The sequence below is a fragment of the Panulirus ornatus genome, chromosome 37 (assembly GCF_036320965.1).
Source record: "Panulirus ornatus isolate Po-2019 chromosome 37, ASM3632096v1, whole genome shotgun sequence".
Lineage (NCBI taxonomy): Eukaryota > Metazoa > Arthropoda > Malacostraca > Decapoda > Palinuridae > Panulirus > Panulirus ornatus.
This window is the reverse complement of record NC_092260.1, coordinates 16,463,721-16,490,211: the sequence shown is the minus strand read 5'-3', so window position 1 is coordinate 16,490,211 and position 26,491 is coordinate 16,463,721. Positions and strand designations below refer to the sequence as shown.

Genomic DNA, 26,491 nt, shown 5'->3' with positions numbered 1-26,491 from the left:
TGCAGTTTTGGGGCATAACACTTATATTTTTCAAACTCTTCATATGATTTGTAAAAATTATTTAAAAGTATAAATCACACTTTCAAATATCATAACCAAATTATGAAAGAAAGTTAAATGCCATCTGAGAATATCACTTACAGATATTACTTAAATGATAATATATTCATTAAGAAATTATTTACAATATCAACAGTCAAATTTCAAATAATACAAGCATCCTAACCCAAAATGACATCACAAGACAGACTTGAACTTCTTTGCATCAAAGAGCTACATAAAATCATCAGAATCTTCATCAGCTGCTTGTCTGTTTGTTTTCATGGTGTCTACAGTGAACAACGAACTGTAGCTCCTAGAAAATGGGTAGAAAGTCATCATCAGACAAATCATATATGTCACTAGTTTCATTTTCATGTTACATGGGGTGCATCAGGTTATGAATTATCAATGTACATAGTTGCAGAAAATGATCTTGCCAAAAGTGAAAAGCAACTACAAAATGAACTATTACACTATTTTTCACACTATTTCTTACTAAATCCTGACTTTTTGGTTGTTTTATACTTGGGATGGAGATTAATTCAGAAAAAGATTAATAAAAAGATTCAGGGGCCAGACTTAAGAAAATATTGTCTACCTCAAAGATAAAATGGAGTTGGCTCTAGGGTAATGGAACCTGAGGTATCCAGGAGGGTCAGGATACAATGAATTGGTTCACAAAAGAGAGAGAGAGAGAGAGAGAGAGAGAGAGAGAGAGAGAGAGAGAGAGAGAGAGAGAGATTGTGTCACTAGGCTGATCCAGAAAACACGGAACAGACAAGGCAAACCATGGATCAGTATGTGGGGCTTATCTGTGAATAGTAGGCTCAGGTAAATTTTAAATCTTATACAACAGCTAGAGTGGATGAGTGCAAATAAGGCCATTTTGTTGGATGAGTGTAAATAAGGCCACTTTGTTACTTACACTACCCTGTTCAGCCAAGAGAAGTAATTAGGTGTATCTAATTAAAAGGATATCTTTAAAGCCTCTTCCATTTTTACAGGGGGAATCAGTTAAAAACCAGCCTTTCAAATCACTAGTACACATCCTCAACCCATGCCCACTGTATCAAAGTAAAATACTGTCTGTACTGCCTCTTACTTTAATGATATGAACACTAAGGTGATTCATTAACCCTTATATGAGGCAACTGCAAAATTTTTCATACTCTGTAGCCACAAATTTCCAAATATCAAAAAATCTCAAGTCTGAACCAAAGCATGTGAAGCATCCAGGGAAAGCCATGGAAAATTCTGCATGGCCTAGTTGTGAATAGGATGATGTTGTTTCGGTACATTACACATGACAGCTGGGGAGTGGATGATAGCAAAAGTGGCCTTTCTTTGTCAGTTACTGGCTCTACCTTACTAACAAGAGAAATGGCGATAAAGTATGAAATAAAACAGTTATTATGGTTAGCCAGAATACTTTTCCAACTAAAATTATATACAGATTAACCTTAAGTGACACTGTTTATGACTGCTGCATACCCTTTTATGCTGCACCACTGCCTGGCATGTGATATACTCCAGGAGTATTATCAGGAAAATCCCAAAAGATTGTACTTCAGTGTGTTTCTGTTCTAAATTAATATGATTACTACTGGTTTTCATCAGGAATATCTGCTACTATATAAGAGTGACACAGTTTCCGAGATTATTGCATCACATGAAGGTGCAGGACTTGTAAAGATATCCTTGACATCCCCTCATCTACTGAACAGTAAGTGGAAGAAGTTTATGCCTGCATAGTCTAGAAACATAGTATGGGATGTAACTAAAAGTATTCATGGCCATATATTTTGACTCAAGGCAGAGGTGGCCAATTCAAGAATTGTTCTTACAAGAGGCTAACTACTTTGAGCGAGTAGTTCTCATATGAGGTCTACCATCATACCATATACATGCCATACGCAAACCACTTACATTGCAAGTGAAAATAAGAAAAAATTGCTGTACTTAAAAAAAATCTTCATGATGAAAAAAAAAAAAGCAATGGTTAGGAGGCTAAATAAACAAATATGGAGTTTTACATGTCATATGCATATTGATCAGAATCACCCAGGACTCTTGTGATATGGTACACTTAAGGTAAAGATAATCTGTTGAAATTAACTTTCTTCCTACTAATGAGGGCAGGCTCATTCTGTGGAAATTAATACTGCAGAACTGGGGTCCCTATCCCAGCAAGCTGGCCAAGGGCAGAAAAATATATTTCCCTTAAGGTATACACAGAAAAGTTAGTACAGCTTTGCTGTTACTGGGAAATTCAGGTTTTGGTGCATTACACATTACAGCTACAGTGGATGTGATCAAATAAGGCTGTTCTTTGCCTGTTCCTGGCACTACCTTTATACATGGGTAACAGCAAGCAAGTATGAAAAACAGAAAATGACAAGTTCTAAAAAAATGTGGTAGTGGTTACTTAAAATGGATAATTCTGCCCAGTATTATGTTATGAATGAAATGGAATAAGTGAACATACCAGCTAATATATTTTGAAGGCTATCTGTCATAATGTGAGTGATGATGGGATACATTTCATACTCTCTTTTCAGATTGAATTTTCACTGTATGTCTGCCTACAGGTTTATATTATAAAAGCCATAAATTTCTTTTACTTACCGAAGTTCCTGTTCCTTCTTTCTCTTCTCTAACTCTTCTTTTTCTTTCTGTTGCTTTTCCTTTAGTTCTTTCTTAGCAGCCAATCGTTCCTGTCTGTCTCGTTCTTCACGTTCTAATCTGAAATCTGGGTGGGATTCTACTTTGGTCTTGTTCAAGCGATTAACTATCTCGTTTATGCGTTTTTCCAAGCGTATTTTGCGTACCTAAGATATAATAGTTTAAGAGTATGAATATACAACAGATATTTGAAAACTAAAATTTAGGACAAAATTTTCAACACCCTTGGAAAATGTTTTCCTTTCAAATATATTTCTCTATTCTGATATATATAACACCAGAAGAATATATATGATATAGTTTGTTTATGACTTAACCAAAAGCCTCTGGAAATCGTAGGATTTGAGCAAACTTCTGTTATGCCTAAAAGACTAGCTTTCAAATATATTTCTCTATTCTGGATTGAAGGCAAGCAAGTATGAATACGTACATGCGTACATACGTAAGTCTGTGTACGTGTACATGATGATATGTACATGTATGTGTATGTATATGTATGTGTATGGGCGTTCAGGTATATGTACGTGTATATTAGTGAATAGGTCGTTCTTTGTCTCTTTCCTGATGCTACCTTGCTGAAGCAGGAAACGGCTATCAAGTATAATAAATAAAATAATTTAATACATTTTCATATATACACATGTACATACTCGTACTTGCTTACCTTTATCCATTCTCTATGCTACCCCATCCCACAGGAAACAACATAGCCACTCCCTGTATCAGCAAAGCTGCACCAGGAAACAGACCAAAAAAAGGCCACATCCGCTCACTAATTCTATCTGTCATGTGCAATGCACTGAAACCACAGCTTCCAATCCCAGCCAGGCCCTACAGGCCTTTCCATGGTCTACCCTAGACATTTCACGCCCTGGTGCAATCCATAGACAGTACGTTGACCCCAATATACCACATCATTCCAATTCACTCTATTCCATGCACACATTTCACCCTCTTGCATGTTTAGGCACTGACCACTCAAAACCTTTTTCAATGAATCCTTCCACCTCCAATTTGGTCTGCTTCTTGTTCTCTCCACCCTTGAGACACATATATCCTCTCTGTCAATCTTTCCTCACTCATTCTCTCTATATGTCCAAGCCATTTCAACACACCCTCTTCTGCTCTCTCAACCACACTCTTTTTATTTCCAAACATCTCTCTTACCCTCTCAATACTTACTTGTTCAAACCACCTCACACCACATACTGTCCTTAAACATTTAATTTCCAACACATCCACCCTCCTCCGTACAACCCTATCTATAGCCCATGCCTCGCAACCAAATAACATTGTTGGAACTACTATTCCTTCAAATATACCAATTTTTGCTCTTCGAGATAACATTCTCTCCTTCCACACATTCTTCATCGCTCCCAGAACATTCACCCCCTCCCCCACCCTGTGACTCACTTCCGCTTCCATGGTTCCATTTGCTGCTACGTCCATTCTTTGATATCTATAATACTTCACCTCCAATTTTTCTCCATTCAAACATACATCCCAATTAACTTGTCCCTCAACCCTACTAACCCTAATAACCTTGTTCTTATTCACATTTCTTATCAACTATTTTCTTTTACACACTTTTCCAAATTCAGTCACCAACTTCAGCAATTTTTCACTCAAATGAGCCACTAGAGCTGTATCATTGGTGAACAACAACTCACTCACTTCCCAGGCCCTTTCATCCCCAACAGATTGTATACTCACCCTTCTCTCCAACACTCTTGCATTTACCTCCCTAACCACCCCATCCATAAGAAATTAAACAACCATGGGGACATCACACACCCCTGCTGCAGACCAACTTTCACTGGGATCCAATCACTCTCCTCTCTTACTACTCATACACATGCCTTACATCCTTGGTAAAAACTTTTTACTGCTTCTAGCAACTTATTTCCCACACCATATACTCTTAAGACCTTCCAAAAAGCATCTCTGTCAACCCTATCATATGCCTTTTCATGATCCATAAATGCTACATACAAATCCATCTGTTTTTCTGAGTATTTCTAACAAACATTCTTCAAAGCAAACACCTGATCCACACATCCTCTACCACTTCTGAGACCACACTGCTCTTCCCCAATCTGATCCTCCGTACATGCCTTGACCCTTTCAATCAATACCCTCCCATATAATTTCCTGAGAATACTCAACAAACTTATGCCTCTGTAGTCTGAGCACTCACCTTCATCCTCTTTGCCTTTGTACAATTGCTCTATGCATGCATTCAGTCAATCTTCAGGCACTTCACCATGATCCATATATACACTGAATATCCTTACCAACAACAAAGCCATCCCCTTTTTTAAAAAATTCTACTGCAATACCATCCAGACCCACCGCTTTGCTGAATTTCATCTTCCATAAAGCTTATACTACCTCTCCTCTCTTCACCAAACCATTCTCCCTAATCCTCTCACTTCGCACATCACCCTGACCAAAACACCCTATACCTCCCATTCTATCATCAAACGCATTCAACAAACCTTCAAAATACTCAATCTCCTCACTTCTTCACTACCTGTTATTACTTCCCAACTTAACCTTCTCTTGTCTTATGCATGTTATTTACCTCCTTCCAAAACATCTTTTTTATTTTCCCTAAAGTTTTATGATACTCTCTCACCCTAACTCTCATTTGCCCTCTTTTTCAGCCCTTGCACTTTTCTCCTGATCTGCTGATTTCTTTTACACGTCTCCCAGTCATTTGCACTTCTTCCTTGCAAGTATCATCCAAATGCCTCTTTCCTCTTTCACTAACAACTTTACTTCTTCATCCCACCACTCACTACCCTTTCTAATCTGCCTACATGCCTCTTTTGCACAATTTATCACTGCTTCCCTAAATACCTTCCATTCCTCACCCACTCCCCTCACGTCATTTGCTCTTACCTTTTGCCATTCTACACTCGATCTCTCCTGGTACTTCCTCACACAAGCTCACTTACTCTTATCACTCTCTTTGTTCTAGAAAAAAGTTTTTCATATGGTAACACAAAAAATTAAATCTTCTAATCTACTGAAAAGCACAACACTGAAAGTACATCAATTATCCAAGGTAGCCAATGGGCTAAAATGGTCCTGCTCCACTTATCTTAGACTTCTTTTTGTAGCCAAAATAAAAACGACTTTTACTTCTATGGAAAGTTAGAATAGAAGAAACAATCTATGATTTAAATGTCAACTGAGAAAGAGCAGAAGATTCTAGTATGATGTTCCCTCTTTGATGTGGCAAGGAAGAAGTCACTTCAGTGTTCAAAATCTGTTTAACATTATGCATCTGAAGGACTAGGTCACAGAGCTGAACTTTCTATAACACCATTGATGCTGAACAAATATATAAATATCACAAATTCATATCATAACATAATATCGACAAAGTTGGGTATCTGTACCTTATGTAAGCTACAGCTTTGTCTGTTGAAAGGCTGATTAAACATGTTTGGTAAAAGTAACTAACTAATAAATTTTGTGGAATTTGTAAAATGCGAGAACATATTGATTATTCTGCACTCTTCAGCATGTGAACAATGCAAGATTTGCACACATTAAGATTAAACCATTCTGGATAAAACAAATACAACCACGAAACCTAGCCAGACATATTCTTTTGAAAATAATCAGAAAATCTTCCTGCCAAAACTTCTGTTTTACCGATGTTACTTTGACATTAACCTCAAAAATTTGTGGCATTATGCACAGCCAAATAAACATCACACAATGGTTAAGCTTCCTTGTTTGTCCAAAGTAGTGCTTTGGAATATCCCCCATCTCAATATGAATCAGCATATGATAGCATGTATCTGTTGTAGTTAGATTTGCCAGGTATCCATCCGGCAAAAGCCACAGTAACAATGAATGCCCAGCTTCAGAATTACGGTATATATCCTAAATTATCTTTACTTATGGTACATATTGTAACCAACTCCACTACAGTTATTTTGAACTCTCCCTGTTATATTTGCATATACAAACCAAGAAATCTAAAATAATTTTCAAATAAAATGAAAAACAAAGTGCTGGCTAGGATACCAAATACAGCAAAACCTAAGTAGCTACAATGGGTATCATCTCAAAAAGATACTACAGAGTAATAACCATTTGACCTTCCTTTAGTACAATAATGACTATGAAGTCACCCAAGTCATTGCCAATATGGTATCAGCAAATATCAAGAGCATGAGTGAGCAAGTAAGTGTAAATGAACCTGGGGTAAAGGTTCACAAGGTGCACCTCAACTCCTCACCACGATGTCATAGGCCTGGACCAGCTGCTGTATAATCATCAAGTCCTATGAACAAACACCTATCAGCTTCATATATTCTGTGATGGTTGAGGGGATGAATCCTCATGGACGAACCCACTTTTGGGTGGTAAGAATATCTCAATACCACCCTCCTTCAAGCATGTGCTCTCTCATATGCTTAAGGGATGGGTCCGTATGCATGATATATCTATTTTTACATCTGAACAATCTTATGCAGAGAACCTTAGGGCATGTGTATCACTTGATTAATGACACGTAAAGATCACACAAAAACTGTAAAACAACCCACCTCCTTCTCACTATGGAATCCAACTTGGCCGACATCCATCCCTGGAGTTTTACGAAGGTTAGACCACTGAGTATAAACTACATCTATACTGTTCATCTTGCAGCCCTGCAAAATTTTGTTGCAAGTTTATAAAGATTTTCATAAACAAAAACAATTCTGAGTTTTGAATCAAGGGTGTACAGAGCTGAAGTAGAGTTTCAGGGCAAATATATATACTGCCCTTTTCTTCTAAAACTATCAAAAACAAATATATAGTATACATTAGAAAGTGTGTGTGTGTGCGTGTGTGTGTGTGTGTAATTCCTCTTTATAATTACAAAATGTACATTACAGTTTTACACTTGTGAGACTTTGTTTTCTACCCCTCACATATACACTGTCTTAACCTTCAGCATGCACAAACAAAAATAAACCATGAGCCTCCAAGGTATAACAGCACTGCTGACAATAATTCACACAAAAGCCTGCCTGGTTTAGAGTTCTGGGTGCGACATTCAGCCCACAGCCAATCCTACCCTTAGGATTGGTTGATAAGCAGGTACATGGCATAGGTTAGACCCTTAGGATTGGCTGATAAACAGGTACATGGCATAGGTTAGAGGTGTGTATGTGTATATATATAAAAGACATGGTGTGTTCAAAAGGTGTAGAGATTGGGCAATACCATAGCTAAACTCTCTCCCTGTAACACAAACAGTAAAATACACAAACAAACAGTGAAAAGATCTTTCAAAGATATAGGGATAGAACAGCCTAAGGGTGGAACATGAAATTAAGCAAGAAACTTGTTAAAAAGTTGTGAAGTATTGTGAAGGTATACAACTGGCAGAGGAACGGAACAGACTGAATGAGGATATAATAAATGCAGACAGCATATGAAAGATTTCTAATAAGAAGGTTAAGATAATAGAAAAGGTTCAAAAGATGAGGACCTATGAGCATTAAACTCTGCAATTCTACCCAACAACCTACATTATTGTAGAGCTCTCTTGACTACAAGCTTATTTTCAAAATTTCAAAAGGTCTACATGCTCACAGACCTATTATGTAACTGTAACCTGATGCAATCCTTACTTTTCACTTTCCTCATTACCTTTGCATTATCTACAAACGTAATCAGGTAGGAGTCAATACTTTCAGGTAAGTTATTTACTTAGATCAAGAAAAGTAATGGTACCATAACATCTCTGATTCAGTTTCCCCCTTCTCCTTGTCCCCTCCACTTCTGGCACGTATACCCTATTTGTCAATTTCTCCTCTCCATATGTCCAAACCATTTCAGTAACCATCTTCAGCTCTCTCAACCATACTCTTCTTAATATAAAACCTCTCTCTTACCCATCATATTTTACTTGATCATCCCTCTTCACACCACATACTGCCCTCAAACATTTCGTTTCCAACACATTTACCCTCTTCTGTACAATCTAATCAAAAGCCCAAGCTTCATATCCATACAAGTCCACAGGTACTACTATATCTTCAAACATGCCCTTCTTTCCACTGACATCTAGTGTCCTCTTTTTACAAATTCTTCAATATTCCAAGGACCTTTGCCCCCTTACCCATCCTATGACACACATCACCTCCCATGGTTCCATTTGCTGCCATATTCACTCCAAGGTATCTCAAACACTTCACTTTCTCTGAATTTTCTCCATTCAAACTCAAAGGCCAACTAAGGCCAGCTAAACCTAATAATCGTACTTTTGTTTATATTTACTCTGTCTTCAACATGCTCTCCCAAACTCAGAAACCAATTTAAGGAGTTTCTCACTCAAAGCTGCCATCAGTGCCATCACATCAGCAAATAATAAGTGGCTTACCTTCCAAGCCTCTAACCCTGACAGACTGCAGACGTGCACTTCTTGCACCCTATCCACACACATATACAGAACAGCCATGATGAAATCACATACCACTGCTGTTGACCCATATTCACCTGGAAACACTCATTTTCCTCTCCTCCTACTCACGTACTTGCCCTACTCTGCTGATTAAAACTTTTCAATGTTTATAGCAGCTTTCCTCAGAAATTAAATATTTGTAGCATCTTTCAAAGAGCATATCTATCAACCCTATCATTCACTTTCTCCAAAGTTATGAACAGTATACACAAATCATTCTCTTTTATCTAAGTAATTCTTACATATTCTTATAGGCAAACACCTGATCCACACATTCTCTAAGTCTCCTGAAGTTGCAGTGTTTTTGCCCAATCTAAAACTATGTGCATGCCATCACCCACTCAATTAACACTCTCCCATACAATTCTCTTGGTACAATCAACAAACTTATACCTCTGATATCTAGATTCCCTTCTGTCCCCCATGTCTTATGTAATGGCACTATAAAAGCATTCTGCCAATCCTTGGGTACCTCACCATGAGCCATACATATATCAAAAATCCTAACTAATCAAGAACATAATCACCTTTCTTGAGATAAGCTACAGCAATCCCATTCACAGAGCTGCCAACCTTGTCAAAAAAAAAAAAAGAAAAAGAAAACAGATGGGAAAAATTAGAAATTTTGAGTAAAAAAAAGGAATTTAACAAAACAAAACTCACAACTACAGGCAATACAGGCTACACTTTCAATACAGGAAATTGTGATGTCCAGTGCTCAAGCTGTTGTTTCCATTCATTTATCTACATGTAGATAGTCCATTAATGTTCACTGTAAAACCAACAAAGTATCTTGTCTGAATGTCAATCGCTCCTCCATATGCAATGCTAAAATCTGAAGCACAAACTTGATATCTTGTGGTAAATTCATCCTTGCTTGATCTCTCAATGCAGGGCCCCTTCCTGGTGTATTCTGACCAATAAGTGTGCTTCTTCCAGCTTGATTTTGTAACTGAAACTGATGCCATGATGAAGTGACTTCACTCTTCTCCAGCTCAACATTGACTCGCTCAATGATGCATAGCACGATATGCGATGCAAACAACAGCAAGCCAAAACATCAAAACATGAGGACCAAGTTTTCTCACATAGGAGATGGCTGTAACATTCTGACCTCTTCAAACTCTTCCATTCGGAATTGGTCATTGTCTAATTGATTTTCCTTATTATATCACATTTCAAATCCTTTACACAGACATGATTTGGCATTTGTGATGGTAATATGAACATTTTCAGTAGTATGTTGGAGATTAGCCAAACTAAATTTGCAAGAAAGGATCGGATTTATACACAGTAGTTCAACTTATCCGTGTTAATTATTGGTCGAGGCCCAAATAACAAGAGATGATGTAACTTATGTGCTGAGGATTTGATCATTAAAGCAAAATTTTTGTTGTTACTCTTCATCTGCCATTGCTAAAAAATCTTAGTAAATTAAATTTTACTACTTTGAAGAACAGCAATATATGGAAGGGAAAAATCAATTTCTTATCCACTTCTATACATGGTAATTTTGCATGACTTTTTGAAGCCCCAGGAGAGCCTGGCCTAGGATTAGGAATAGCCTGGCTGCACAAGACATGATCAGACAGTAAGACTGACCATGCAACAATTTATGCAGTCATTTCTGCAAAATGGTCGGAAACTGACTGTTGTATGACTTATTTTGTAAACTGCATTAGTACTTGCATGCACGATGAGAACGTACACTATATACTAAACAGTGCACCCATGTGAACTTCCCATATATTACATACACAATACATGTACAATACATGAACATATGACCAGGTATCAAAAACCTATTTTTCCAAGAAAAGTTGTACTGCTGTATCTATCTCATAAAAATAAAGAAAAAAAAAAAAGTAATAAATATGGCAAAACGTAATGGTTGGCACCTCTGCATTCAGACTTCCTATCTACAAAAGGCTTTCACGGACTCCTCTCTTTCCACCAATCAATCCACTTGCAAAGACTCCCTCATATCACACACCTCCCCATCCTCATATCTACCAATCTATCATCATACAAATTCGACAATCCTTCAAAATACTCCTTGCATCTCCTTTTCAAATCATCCCTGACTGTTACCACTTCCCCATTAGCCCCCTTCACCAATGCTCCTAAATGATCTTATTTTTCTCACACTATTATCTCCTCCCAAAACATTTTCTTTTTCTACCTGAAGTCTGCTGATACTCACTCACCCTGACTCTCCTCTGCCTTCTCTTTAGCCCCAGCAACTGAGCAATCGATGTTTCGTGTAAACTCTGCACTAGATGCATCATGGGCATGAATGGTCCAAGAATGAAATGAACTGGTGTTTGTAGTAATGTAGAGACAGGTGATGTTCTGAGCACAGACAGGAAAGTGTGACTTGTGTGTCTCAGGAATGTGGCTTCAGATGGGCATATGTCTTACCTAGTGCTTTATTAAGACTGAGCTGGGGGATCAGTTGTTTAGTGCTTTTTGGGTTACTCTGTTTTATGAGTGTTGTGTTTGCTGGGGATGGGATGTGTGAGTAGATATCACTGAAGTTTGAGGCAGAGGTTAAGTCTTCATTTCAACTTGGGTACTGAAGGTTAATAATGGAGTGGTTTGGATGAGAGGGTTATAGTATTGCTACTAAGAAGTGAGTGCCAAACATATTGGGGTGGGTCTGTTTTGGGAGAATCTGTTTCACTACATAGGTGCTGAGTGCTTGATGTTACTTGGAAGCCATTAGTCTTTTGATTGCTGTTTTGAGTGGTTTTCAACTTTGGACTGGATGAAGTTTGTAATGGATCCTATGGGACAATTTTTTTTTGTTCAGAGGGCTTTTAATTTGTTTGTTGGTGTTTAGTGGTGTGAGGAAAGAATTCTGTGTTGTGTATGATACCAAGAATAGTAGAGTTTTGTTTAATGGGACTAATGGAAGTGTGCAGACTGGGTTGATATTTGTCTGGAGTTACCAGGATGACTGAAGACTTCTGAAGAGATGCAGGTATTCTGCTCTGAGTGAACCAATGTCTTCATTGTGTGATCTAGTGTTGCATGTTTGTTGCTGGTTGTACACAGTCTGGGTGCTATGATGTGACTGTAAGGCTGTCTGCACAGGAGAGTATTTTCACACTAAGGTCTGCAGTGAGCAATGGAAGGTCAAGTATGAGGAGACTCAAAAAAGTTGGAAAGAGAACTGCACCTTGGAGGATTTTAGAAGTGAAGCCTTTGTGAATGACAAGCCAAAAACCACCGATAAAGCTTGCTAACTTTTTTGTCACTTGTAGAGAGTGGTGTTAAGTAGGATCTTTTGTGGGAGGATGTGGCAGTGGTCTGAAGGGTTTCAGGATTGGTACAATGTTGGCAAGTTTCCAGATATCTGAGATTTTGTTGTGTAGTCAGGAGGTATTATGGATATCTATAAGCACTTGAAATGTAACTGGGCCAGAGCATTTCACGTAAAAGTTTGATATGCTGTTAAGGACTGTTGGAATGGGGTTCTTCTCAGTTTAAGTGCCCTGCCTGTGCCAGTGGGAGTGAAGAGTGGCTGATTACAATCAATTAAACAATCCGAGGACATGCTGAGATTTAAGTATTTTTGTCTCCCAGATCTGGAATTCAGGTTTTAATTCTTAGGAACCAAAAAGGGTGTTACAGGAGACTTACCTGGGCTTTGTGGGCCTCCCTAAATTCCCAGCTTAATCTGTTGTTTACTGAAAACTAACTGGAAACCTAACTGGTCACCTTACCTGAGAAGGCGTCTAGATCTGCTGGAAAAGGTCTACCAGTTGATTACAAACATTGAACCAAAAGTTAGGGAGCTGAACCACAAGTAGAGGATAACAGCCATGGACTTATTGTTCATTAATTTACAATTAACCCAAGACCAATTTCTATGAAAAAATCCTGATGTTACCTGGGAGTCTTCAAAAGATTACTGCAACCCAAAGCTTCAACATTTCCAATAGCAGGGAGATGAGGCTCCTTTAGACTCAGAAGTTTTTTGACGAGACTGTCCTCCTAAAGACTGCCACATCAAAGGTGGCGTTTCACTAGCATTGTAACCTTTGGTAAAGCTTGGTAACCCCACAGCCATGGACTTTTTCACACATGCAGTGATAGGCATAAAGGAGAGAGAACCTAGAATTACAACACTCAACTTTCTAAACCAATTTGACAATGTTAATATAGATTAGTTCTTTGATACCGGCAAAAGTTAATCAACGAGGAAAAAAAAATTTATAAAAAATATAAAAAATAGGAACCAACTCCAGTGCATCATCAGACTTGGGGATGAATGCAGCAAGCTAACATAAAACGGCGAATTCAAAGAGCATTAAAATATCAAAAAGCCGATATGTGTGTAGAGATGGGGATCCAAGAGTGTAAAGCTTCTTCCTTATGGGTCCAATTAAGTACTCAAAAAAGCACAAAGAAAGATGCAATATGATGTGCCTTTTTGCTGCTTTTGAGAGTTTCACGATAGACTGATTAAATGAATAAAATCTCTAGAGCGAGTCTATTGACTAAATTTATGAAAAGTCTTTTTACTAGCTGAAAAACAAATCCTAATAACTTTCATTCCTGTAGGAAAGAAAAATAGCATAACCACCTTAAACTTTCATTCTAAAGTACAATGAAAGGGTCCATCTATGTATGTAGAAAATATGTGATAAAGTTTTTGTGAAATTATTGGTTTCTCAGAATCCAGGATTCAAAAGTAGGTAAAGAGAATCAAGCTGTAAGTTAAATGTTGTCCAATACAGCATAAATGAACATGTCTAACCAAATCATACATTATGTTATCTACAAACCTGTTTACTGTTAGCCTTGCACAACTGGGCGGCATCTTCAATTACAGCCATTGGGATGTCATCAATTGTCTGACCCTAATGGAAAAAAAGAAAGTGTGATAGGTCCTTGAGTACAATTAGTAAACATTAGTTCATCTCAGCTTCTTTATGTTTTGTTTAGTCTATCATATATATTACAAATAAAGTTATAAAATATCAAATGCAAAATGCCCTTGCATTACCTAATTCAAAAAAAAGAAAATTTTTTTTTTCTTTTGCTTAATACATGTATTTAGTAAGGAGTAGTTGGCAGGCAGCCAATGACCAGGGAGGTATATTACCAGTACTCCCTGCCTAGGTATCAGGAGGGTTAGTGACAACTATTTGATGAGCTAGTACTTCAGTGGCTGTCAAGCTGTGCTCCTCTGACCCAGGTAGCTGTCTTTTCTTTTTGTCTCACTAACTGTAAAATCTCTCCTTGTCGTACATAACACTGGACAACACTTAACTCACACAGCTCACTCTTCGTAACTCTAGTTTTACCAGCAGTGAGCACTATGCGCCGGCCCTGCCTTTTGGCAAAACAGTAGCAGTAGATAGAGGTAGTAGCTAGGAACATTTAAGCAGGAACATTAGTTTGAAATATCAGGTAGAAGTAGTTGGTAGGAGAATTAGAAAGAAGTAGTCAGTAGGAATATTAGGTAGTAGCCTCAGTAAACACTGCCAATGGCCTTAACTGTTAAGGGTGAAGAATAAAGGCTAAGAAGTGGCACTGGAGTTCACTTTTTATGGTGATCCTATTGCCATGGCCACACCTTTGAGGGAGTTCAAATTGGAACAGGCATCATAAATATAGAAAGATAGATACAATACATATATGTACAAAATATGAACTTCCATCACTGATCATTCCTGAGTCACAATACTTGAAAAAAAAATAATACATAAAGCATCTCTATTAACTCTATCATATGCTTTCTCCAGATCAATATACAAATTCTGTTTCTCTAAGTATTTATCATACATATTCTTTAAAGCAAACACCTGATCCACACATCCTTTACCACTCCTGAAACCACACTGTTCCTCCCTAATCTGATGCTCTGTGCATGTCACCACCCTTTCAACCACTGCTCTTCCATATGTTACCAGGTATGCTCAACAAACTTATACCTATGTATTTTGAACACTCACCTTTGTCCCCCTTAAAATGGCACTATACACACATTCTGCCAATCCTCAGGCACCTTATCATCATCCATACATTCTTTGAAAATCCTAACATACCAGTCAATAACAGTCATCCCTTTCTTACGATATTTAACTGCAATACCAGCTAATCCAGCCACCTTCTATCTTACAGAGACTTTCACCACCACTTCTTTCTCCATCAAACAACTTGCCATGACTCTCTCACTTTGCATGCTCCAAAGACCCAAACACCCTACAGCAGGCACCCTATCATCAAACACATTTAACAATTCTTCAGGATACTCAACCCATCTCCTCTTCGTATCATCATTCCTAATACCAATTCCCCATTTGCTCCATTCAAAGATGTTCTCAAGTGTTCTCTTACTTTTTTCACACTATCAACCTCCTTCTGAAACATCTTATTCTCCCTTTAGTTTGCTAATACTCGCTCACACCGAATCTCATTTGCCCTCTTGACCTCTTGCCATTTTCTATTGTACATCTCCCAATCACTTGCACTCCTTCCCTTAAATACCACTCACACATCTCATCTTCCGCATACCATACACTAATTCTGCACATGCCAAAACTGCTTCCCTGAATACCTCCCTTTTATCACTCATTCTCCTAGCTTCATTTGCTATCACCTTTTGCCATTCTACACACAATCTCTCCATGTATTTCTTCACACAAGTCTCTTCTTGGCTCATTTACTTTCATTTTTCTCTTCTCATTCATATCATTTCCTCTTTTCTGAAAACCTTAACAAAGCTTCACCCTCACCTTAAACAGGTGATGGTCAGAGATCCCACCAGCTGCCCCCTCTCAACACAATCACATCCAAGAGTTTTTCTTTTGCACTTCTATCAATCAGTATGTAATCCAACAAAGCCCTCTTATCATCTTTCCTACCCACCCTCATATATTCATGTAGTACCTACCTGAAGAGCAAATATCCTATCAACTCACCGGGTTCAGCCTGAGGTAAACATGAGCTGATGAAACTTTATCCACATGGAACCAAACATCCTCTGGCCAGCCCCATTTAATTAGATCTTCATCTGAAATCAAATGAATCCTTCTCAGAACATCTGATTAAATGAGTACTTTCAGTATATTCATGATATATATTTAGAATACCTTTATCATTATGATTTTCAAATGTCTAATTATTAATTCTATAAATACCATCAAATCATAAAATACAAGTTAAACAATTCATGTATTTTTTTGTGCATTCTGATAACAAATGGCCCTTAACAGGGTTCTAAGATTACAGTATTCTACAGTGTAGTTTACCAAGTTAATCAGTAATATATCTGGATTTTAAGATTACAGTATTCTACAGTGTAGTTTACCATTTTAATCAGTAATATATCTTTTTTACCAGTATCAAAACAAATGTCACAGAAATAAAGATGAAATAAATGCTGCCTCTTACATTTCATCTACATTTTCAGTGTCACTAAGTTTTAGTTGTCTTAGGGGTCTTTGCTTGCACAGGATGTACAGTTATCAAAATGTCAAAGGTTAAATGCTCATCAAAACGTCTACTAAAGCCATTACAGTTCACATCCAGATCTAAAATAAGGTTTTCTGTTTAATGTCTACTTTGGCTTTCAAGTAAATAGCACATAAATATGTACTCTGGCTTACTAGTAAATAGCACATAAATATATACAACAAAGCTTTCTGCAAAAACAAGATTTTGGAGTGTTCAATCAGCAAAACCATAAAGAAAAAATGTACTGCACACAAAACAGCATAATGCTGTTAGGTGCAAGTGAAGTGAGAGGTCATATTTACTTAATAAATATACTCTATCCTTCCACCTTCCTGTTAGTCTCTCCCTAACCCATTTTCCCTCCACTCTGGACACAGATCCTATTAGTTAGTCTTTCTTTGTTCATCCTCTCTATGTATGACACATTTCAGCAAATCCTGGTTGGCTTTCTTAATCAGACTGCTTACTACTGCACCTACTTCTTAAGCAGTCATTCCCAACACAATCAACCCATCCAATACCACATATCATCCTAAGGTATCTTATTTTCAGCATGTCCTGCCACTTCCTTTCCTTTGCATTCATGGGCCAAGAAAAATCCATAAAACATTGTCAGAACAACCACATATTCAAAAATACCCATTTACGACCTATCATACAAAGACCTTTCCTTTCATATGTTCCTTCATGCACATTAGACCTGCTTTCCTCTCCCACCCTATTACTCAGCTTTCATGGTTTTACCTCCTGCCACATTGAGTCCCATTTACATACAGCACTCCACTTCCTCCAGGTCCTCCCCATTCAAACATACAATCACACTAACCTGTCTCATCTCCCAGCTACACCTTTTGTTCACCTTTACCCAAAGTTTCTCCTTCCACACACTCTCCCAAATTGTGTCGCTAGCCTCTGGAGTTTTAGAGTTTCATTCTTGAGTTTTGTCATTTGCAAAAAGCAAATGATTCAACTGTCATGGCTCCCAATCCTTAACATACCATAAGCCTGCCCCTTGCCCTAATACCCTTGCATTTTCCTCATCACCCCATCCATGGGCTATGGTGACACAAAATATCACTGATGCAGGCCCACCTTCACAGGGAACCACTGATCCTCCCCCAGTCCAACTTGCATACATACCTTACTCTCCTGATAAAAATTTCTCACTCCATTAAGTAGCTTTCAATCAACTCCGTATACTTGTATTGCCTTCCACAAGACCTCCTTATCAAAATTAACACAAAATTATTTTAGATGCATAAACGCTACATACAATTAACTCTCAATGTATTTTTCAAACAAATTCTTTACAGCATATGCCTGGTCCACACATTCTCTATCCACCCTGAGGTTACACTGCTCCTCTCCAGACATATGTTCTGTGTATGCCACATCCCTCGCACCCTTTCAATCACTATTTTCCCATACACCATATTAGGTATATTCAAGGTTTGTGCCTGTAATTTGAGCATTCACGTCTGTCACCTCTGCCTTTACATAAGGGCAATAAACAAGTATTCTGCCAGTCCTCACTTTGGCCCATACAAATGATGAGTAACCTGACTAACAATCAACAAGAATAGTCACCCCAACTCTTGAGGAACTCAATTACAGTCCCAACTACTGCCACCATGCCACACTACTCTTGGGGATGGGACAGTAAATATTCTATCTCCTACATTTTGTAAGAGAAGACTACCTGGGGCGCGAGAGGAAGGCTTGAAAGCTTTCCCTTATATTTCTAACACTTATCAAAAACAAGAAAAGAAGAGCCTTGCAAGGATTTCTCCTCAAAAACTTAGGCATGGATATTACCAGGATAGGAAAGGAAACAGGCATTCTGCTTGATGTGAGGAACATAGGTAATCTGTTTTTGAATGAAATCAAGCTGAAGAGGAAGAGGGGTAAAATGTTTGGAGATGTTCACAGAAGGCAGCTGGGGGACTGTGGCAAAGGATGTAAGAGAGTCCAAGACTGTGCTACAGAATGGAAGGAAATAGGTTGAAATGAAATTACATGAGAGGTGAGTGACTATCAGTGCTCTGGCACCTGGTAGAGAGAGGAGTGAAGAAGAAAGGAATGTTTTTTAGAGGAAAGTGAGTACGTGCATTGACAGTTTTGATGTGAGGGAATAAATCTTGCTGCCATGGGATCTGAATGAAAGAGAGGGTGATATGATAACTGAGGGTATAACTAGAGTCCCTGGACAGGATATTTCAGTGGGGTACACAAAATCTTGTTAAGTTTAATGCCTCCAAGACCCAGTTTCTACCCATCTCTCTATCAAAATTCCTAACAACTCTTGTCTCTCCTTTGATGGTTCTATTATCCCACCTCTTGACTCAGTGAACATACTTGGAACTGCTGTACCATCCATTCTTTCTTGGAAACTCCACATTACAGGAATAGCTAAACTAAGTCTACCTCTAAGAAACTGGGTGTCCTTTTAGACGTCGAAACTTCTGAACAGATGCTCCGTTTATACAAGGGATTGATATGCCCTTGTATGGAGTACTGCTCTCAGATTTAGGGTGATTTTAGCTCTGCATCCTTACTTTACAGAGTTGAGTTGACAGCACTCCGTCTTATAAACAAACCCACGTTAACTTCCAAACTTGAACCCCTTACCCTACGCCACAATATTGGTTCAAGTTCCCTCTTCTATATGTATTACTTTGGTTTTTGCTCCTGGGAGCTGGCTGCTTGTGCGCCCACACCAATAGCTAGACTACACAATAAGCGGCAAGCTGCTGCACCACATAATTATTGTGTGGTCATCAGCAACTCAAGGGTGGGCTGTTTTGATAACTGCTTCTTTCCCTACATGTCGAAGCTTTGGAATTCTCTACTCACTCATGTCCTTTGTAATAACTATGACATGACAAGTTCAAAAGACAGGTTTTTCACTTTATAAAAAATTTGTAAATACTTTCCCTTGTCTTTTCTTTTTCCGTTTCATAATTCTCTTATATTTCAACTAAAGCCCGTTTGATGTGGACTTTTGTCCACAACTGGAGCCTTCAACATAAAAAAAAATGTATGAAGGAAAATAAAGAAAAAGATAGTTATCTGAGCATACCATCTGTCACTGTACAAAAGCATTTTGTTCATCAGTATCAGTTTTTTCAGTCCATTACAGCTTCTTAATGTCAAAGTTTAAATAGCACACCAAAAAGACAAAGCCAGCTTTGATCATATGAAAAGCAAATTTCAAAGTTAAAAAAAAAACCTGTTGTCCTCACAGCAAGTAGTTTTCTCACATGCCACAGGATTATCCATAGTGACAGAAAAGAACACAAAACTTTTCAGGCCACTCATGCTTGAAGTTCTATGTACAGCATACACACCTATATCACTCTATCTACCTATATCTCTAATGTCCATTCCCTTCAGGAATTCCCTCAAGGAGGTGGCCATGGCAAAAGAATCTCCATAACTGGTGAACTCCAGTGTACTGGAATGTACATGTGATCAAACAAACTAATTATGTATACTGTTCTGAACTGCCCCTTGCATTAGAAAAACAGATCACAGAGATACGCTGAATCCACTTAATAAATGCACCCTCCAATCATCCAGAATGGGCAGCCATTTCCACTCAACAAAACTCTAATCACATTAAATATCACACATGAAACATTTGTGACTGACTCCCCTCAACACAGACATTAACAAAAAGGCCATAAACAAACTGCATTCCCACAGAACATTTATCATTACCAGATTTAGATAAGAAAAATAGTCCCTTTGTGTACTCTGTAAATAATTCATCTGTTCCAACTTCCACCCTAAAGTGATTCACATTCTTGGTTCTCCACTTACAATAAAATACAACAAAGATGAAAACCACATAAACAGACAACTCAAAACAGTTACTGGCTTCCTAACATTCACAGACACTCAAAATCTATACAATGAAACAATTACCTTCCAATACAATCTCACCTCAATATATTTGACTCAGTTCTTTGCAAGAGCACTAAACTCCTCCCACCCAAACCACTTCATAACCAACCTCCAGCCATCATGTAGAAATAAAAGGCTTACTTCTTACTTCTTTTCATTCTGAGTTCTGGACATCATCCATCTTTCCAATATTACAAACACTTGTTCAACACATCAAAAGACTCCTCATGCCCAAGATGCTATGTCCATACTAATGACACTGAACACTTACTCCTCGACTGTCCTATGTTTACCCCATGATGACACATTAAATTAACACACTTGTGCAAGCCATAAAAGGGGATCCAGTTGCAGAAAAGTATAGTATGGTACCAAAAAGAAATCATCAATAATCTATGACTACCCATAAGCTATCTGTTACTGATTTTCAGAAGAACAATAAAGCACCTAAGTTCTCAGTGAAATGAACACTGTGAACCAATTTCACAAGAACTAGAACTTCTTAGAGACTGGGCTATGTAGTAGCTTAGGAGGAGAGGCTTTGGCTAGCTAGTTCCATGAGGCTTTTTGTCAGTTTTATGTGAAATTACAGCATAAGTAGTTTAGCATTCTCCTCCCTTCCCTAGGACATCCCAAACACATGCACCACGACTACACGAGGTTAAGGCATGAGATTTTTCTTTCAGAAAATCTTTCAAAAAATTCTAATTCAAGAACTACAAGTGATGTACTTTTAAGCGCAGTACCTGACAATAACACAAACTGTAGAGATTCCACATGAGCTGTTCTGCTTACTATAAATCAGTGCATTCCTGAACAGATCATGATCACTGCAGTCTTATCAATAAATAGTGAAGTACTGTTTATGTACAATGTGCACTCAACATACAGTCTGCAAATGTTAAAAGATAGTTCCAAACTCTTCAATTTGTGATCTTTTTCAAGTTTGTGAATAACTCAAATCTTTTTGTGGAATACGAATATAACAATTAGAATATATGGCGAAGTGACAACAAAGAAAGTTTGTCACTATGATTATTAACTACTGCACTTAAACATAATTAAAAAACTGTCAATACTAAGCTACTTAATGTAATGAAGACAATTATAGATATATGCTCTGCAAAAGCTTTGAAAGATAAAATACAATACTTACTTTCATATTTATCAATGCCCATGAAGAGAGTGACTGGTGGGTCCACCACTGAAAATACAAATACCAGTATATATTAAAGCCTTGTAGTTAAAAAAGTATGGGAGAAAAACTGAGTCTTTCACAAAAGTGGTGAATGGCAGATAGTCTTCGAGATAAACAGAAGAGGTTATAATTCTGAATAAAAGGTAAATATGCTGGTAAATATGGAAAACTCATCATATGAAAGATGACCAAGGCCCTGGACATTGGTAGTATGCCTACATCCACTAATGACAAAATGTGCAAAGAGTGTGTGCAGACCTGACATATACACTTTTGTGTCATTTTGTGTCATAAAAAAAATCATAGAGGAAAAGAAATGTTTAAGTAAAATTTATGGGTTTACATAATGCAGATAGGGGAAAACTTTGAAATGTTCTCTCTCTCTCTCTCTCTCTCTCTCTCTCTCTCTCTCTCTCTCATACACAACAGACCCCTGAATGCAATTTATAGTAGTAGTTCATGTGTAAGAAATAACAATATAAAAGGGTAGCATGAACTGTACGTGGATTTTTGTTAAGACTGTACAATGTTAATATAATTATGTGAGACAAGAGTGAGTTAAAAGTTATGTGAGGTTCTCATGAGAACAAAAATGTTAACTACCACAGTCAATGTATGCTCTTCTTTTTGCTAAATCATATAAAGAGTTTATTGGAAAAACTGGCTGCTTTGTTGATATGTGTAAGATGCTGAAAGTAAGTGGGAGTAAGAACATGGTTCTATTTTAAAAAACAAGGCACTTGTGTTGCCTGATGTCCCAGCATGCATTAACTGAGGAAAAAATTGATAAGTGAATCAAACTGCAAAAATCTGTATGCCATACTAGTCTCTTCCCATGATTCAGCATTCCTGTGTCATAGCAATTGCTATAAAAAAAAAAATCCATTTTGTCCTAATCATTATCTAAGTTTCTTGAGCTATGCTTCCCCAGCGTTAACTAATTCATTATTTCCATGGGGGAACCTATGGTGTAAGTACAAAGTTTCTATCATGCACTGTTCTTGAGTTCTCATGCTAATGTGCCCACAAATAAGCAGATAGATGGAAGGGGTAACAAAATAATGTCACATATGTTACATGCATAGTAAGGACATCAAAATGAGTTTTTATGATATAATATCATCTAAATGGAGAATTAGAACCTGCTGCTTAGGGTCTATGAGTGATGATCAATAACAATGGTTGTTGAGATGTTTGAGAGAAGAATCCTGCAAGAGAGAAGAAAAGGAAGTGCACCAAGACCTTTGGAGAATGAGAAGATATTAACTGTGGAGAAAGCAAGAAGACTCCATGATGGTGTTTGTCCTATCTCTTATAGGGATGAAAACTGTTTCCCTATGTTCTAAAACATCTAAATCAAGAGCACGAGACAAAATTACATGACATAATTGAAAGAACAGATATGGTAAAGTACAATGATGAGAAAAGTATGAGGTATGAGTATGGTAAATTGTTAAAAACACATGGATGAAAGTATCTTTAACTGGTACTAACATGATGGGCATATGACATAATAAGTTCAAGATAATCTATGAGAGTATGGCTAAAGAAAATAATCAGCAAGTAACCCAACTTTTTGTTATCTTTGAAGGTATAATTCGACACTGTCCATAATAGTAGAAAAATATTCATCCCCTCACTGGGATGTACTTTGGTCATATGACAGATAATAAATTCAAGATAATCTATGAGAGTAAGGCTAATGCAAAGATATGGACAGATGCATTAACCCCTTTTTGTGCATAAATCAGCAAATCATGCAATGTTTTATTGTCTTTGAGGGTATAATGCGACATTGTCCATAACAGCAGAAAAATATTCCCCCTCCTCCCTCTGATGTACTACAATATGTAATATTTAAAAAAATGGACACCACTGCTTCAGAGTACTGCTATCTTGGAATGTCAACAAACTTTCTCAGCTGACTGGAAAACTATGCCACCAATCCATGAGACTGGTATTTTTACTGGTTTAACCCTCATATTGGTCAGTTTTGCACATGATATCTTCATTATGTGACTGCTAATTAGGTATATAAAGAAAGTTCTTTTCTTCCATATTTGTTTGCTATTTCCCACATAGTGTGGCAGCTCCAGGAAGGGAGAATGGCCTCATATGCTACATACACTCTCTAGCTGCCATGTACCATAATGCCATAACCAGAGCACCTTATCCACGACCAAGAACCATAGACTTTTCTATGGTTTCCCCTGCCTACTTCACACATTCTCACTACTCCTCCTTCAAAAGAAGTTTCACTCCCTCCTTTGCTCTTGCCCTTACACTAATTCGACTTTATTCCTAAGACACTCCTAAACTACTTTTCCCTCTTTCCAATGAGCTCATGATTACTCAAGAGCAAGAACATCTGTGTTCCTCTCCCCAAACATAATACCTCCCTCTCCCCTCTTCTCATTCTGGGTACATGGACATTCAGACACTCTAGCTTGAGCCTTCAAGGAAGATGCATACTCCTTGCTTGGCTCCTTCTGTTCCATCTTTTAAAAGCTGAAATACAATAAGGGGAGGGTTTCTAGCCCCACTCACCATTTCCAATCACTAATAACATAAAAGGGAATATGAGGGAGGTTTTCTGTCACCCAACTCCAATACTTACAGTGTAACACTAATATGTAAAGTAAATCTATGCATCTCAGCAAAGCTGGGTGAAATTTTCGTAGGTTCTGTTGATTGTACGAGTGTTTCACCTAGCTATATGTTAATCAATCCCACATTTTCTCAGATCTTCATAATCTTCATAAAAAATATAAAATTCCAGTTCAAGGCTAATATTAGAGTATTCTCCAATTTGTTTTGCAATGCCAGTTCACAGTAAAGAGAATACAATTAAACTAGATGTTCAAAACTTGGAACTGTATTCTTAATCCTTCAGTAATGAATGAATCAATAATGGGGAGAGTTATGAAGATCAGAGAACATGGGGTTAATTAATGCAAAAATGAAGGAACAATTCTAGAAATGAACAGGACAAATGAAAATTGCCTCTAACATTCCCAGCAGCCACATTTGCTCTCAACATTGTCAAAAATGTCCCACTAAACTGGTCCTATCCATGGTTCAATTGTGAGGATATGTTGCAGCAACCAGCACACAATCCCTCCAGCAAGTCAAAATCTAAGGCGGGGTGGGTTACAGCAGTCAAGCAACAAACCTTTTCCTAACAGGTAAGGTCCGCTTTTGTTATCATCATTTAAACTTGCAAATATTTACATCTTTGATATCTCCAAATGTATTAAAGCATGACATATCGAACACTTAATAACCTTGTAAACTGACTCTATCACTTAACATCACCTTCCCAGAAACTACGTTGTTCCACAATAATTCACATAACCATGACAATCCTTAGGGAAGAACTGGCTACAGGTCTGTCCAGCAACTAGATCTATTCACATCATAACAAAAACCAAGTATTTTCAAATAAAATTTACAGTAAAATATAGTAAATTTTGGGTACTAGAGGAAGCTGGGTAGAATTTTCATATGCTTTATTGATTTCTACATGTTTAAACCATCTTTACATAAAATATCCCATTTTCCCTGAACTTCATAACCCTCCCAACAGTCTTCTTATTAATTATCCTAAACACTCATGCTCCAATTTTTATCAGTATCATCATACTGTGAATGTCATCAAAATCTGTACCTGATTTCCAATATCTGCATTTTCAGAAGCTGTGACTTACAATTCATGCAAAAATCTCATTAGATCTTCCAATCTTATCCAATACTTCATTCAGGAGGAATTTTTTGCAATTCTTTATCCAAACATACCTAAAGGACAATACTTAACATCCTATCCTAAATGTGCGTCACAAGATCTCACATAAACATGGGTCACCAAAATCCAAACATGCAAGTCAGGAACTAGTTACTTGTTTAACAGCTAATCAATTAGAATTTTCTTTCACACAGTAAACTGCTAGTACTGTTGCATAAAAAGTTCAATGACACTTCCGAATTAGTTTTACTGTTCAGCTAGCCTGGAATTCTGGAACTTTACCAAGAACAAGACCTCCATCACTGATACTAGGTGTTGGAAATCAACCGATATTCAACGTTTTCTTTTCTATTAGCTTCCCTTAAACTGCTCATATTTTCACCTAAATCAAAACTGAAAAACCCCTATAGTGATAAATTACAAAATCATATATATTTACCAATGAAGGACTTCAAAACGGATAAGAGCGTCTAATTCACCCTTGCCTAGCTACACAAAACACCCAAGATTTTCATCACGTCAATAAACAAATAAATTGGTATGTCCTATACCAACCTCACTAAATAACCTAAATCATGTTAAGGCTTAACAGAAATTCCCTAAACATACAACGAGAGAGAAATTGGCCACCGGGCTTCAGTATGACCATCAACATATGCAAGCACAATTCGACCTGGTTAAATATCTTGAACTACGTTGCAACATAAGCAAAAATATATATATATAACTTACCTCTACTGGTAAAATAAAACACCATCTCGAGTTGTTCAGCAAAAAAAAAATATGAATTGTATTATAAGCACGACCCCAAAACGTGCTCAGACCACCTTAAGACCCAGCTGACACACATGTAAACAACACACGGTGGCCAATCTCGTGTACTAAGACAAAATATAGTTATGTTTTTCCTTTGGGGTTTCTCTTGACTTTAGACGAATAAAACAAAATTAAAAAGTCTAAGACTATGAACCATGAG

The 26,491-nt window shown here is 37.5% G+C and overlaps 1 protein-coding gene across 2 annotated transcripts; it reads right to left on the bottom strand.

The window, feature by feature from the left end:
- Positions 1-5: 5 nt before the first annotated feature.
- Positions 6-26,405, bottom strand: LOC139760540 (coiled-coil domain-containing protein 25). 2 transcript variants are annotated; one of them, XM_071683856.1, is made up of 7 exons: positions 26,248-26,405; positions 21,732-21,779; positions 16,135-16,226; positions 13,993-14,067; positions 7,293-7,397; positions 2,668-2,870; positions 6-355 (listed from the first exon to the last, which is right to left on the bottom strand). In XM_071683856.1, exons 1-7 carry the CDS (start codon positions 26,270-26,272, stop codon positions 274-276), a joined length of 630 nt encoding a protein of 209 aa, XP_071539957.1. In that variant the 5' UTR covers positions 26,273-26,405; the 3' UTR covers positions 6-273. The 2 variants fall into 2 exon arrangements, with proteins under 2 accessions (XP_071539957.1, XP_071539958.1); XM_071683857.1 differs by lacking the exon at positions 13,993-14,067 and having other exon boundaries at positions 134-355.
- Between the last annotated feature and the right edge of the window lie 86 nt (positions 26,406-26,491).

Bases quoted from the DNA above. Each gene is read 5' to 3' on its own strand.
- LOC139760540 (XM_071683856.1), bottom strand. From the start codon at position 26,272: ATGGTGTTTTATTTTACCAGTAGAG. The intron at 16,227-21,731 runs GTAAGTATTGTA...ATTTGATTTCAG, and splicing joins GGGCATTGATAAATATGAAA to ATGAAGATCTAATTAAATGG. The intron at 14,068-16,134 runs GTGAGTTGATAG...TTTTTCCATTAG, and splicing joins TTTACCTCAGGCTGAACCCG to GGTCAGACAATTGATGACAT.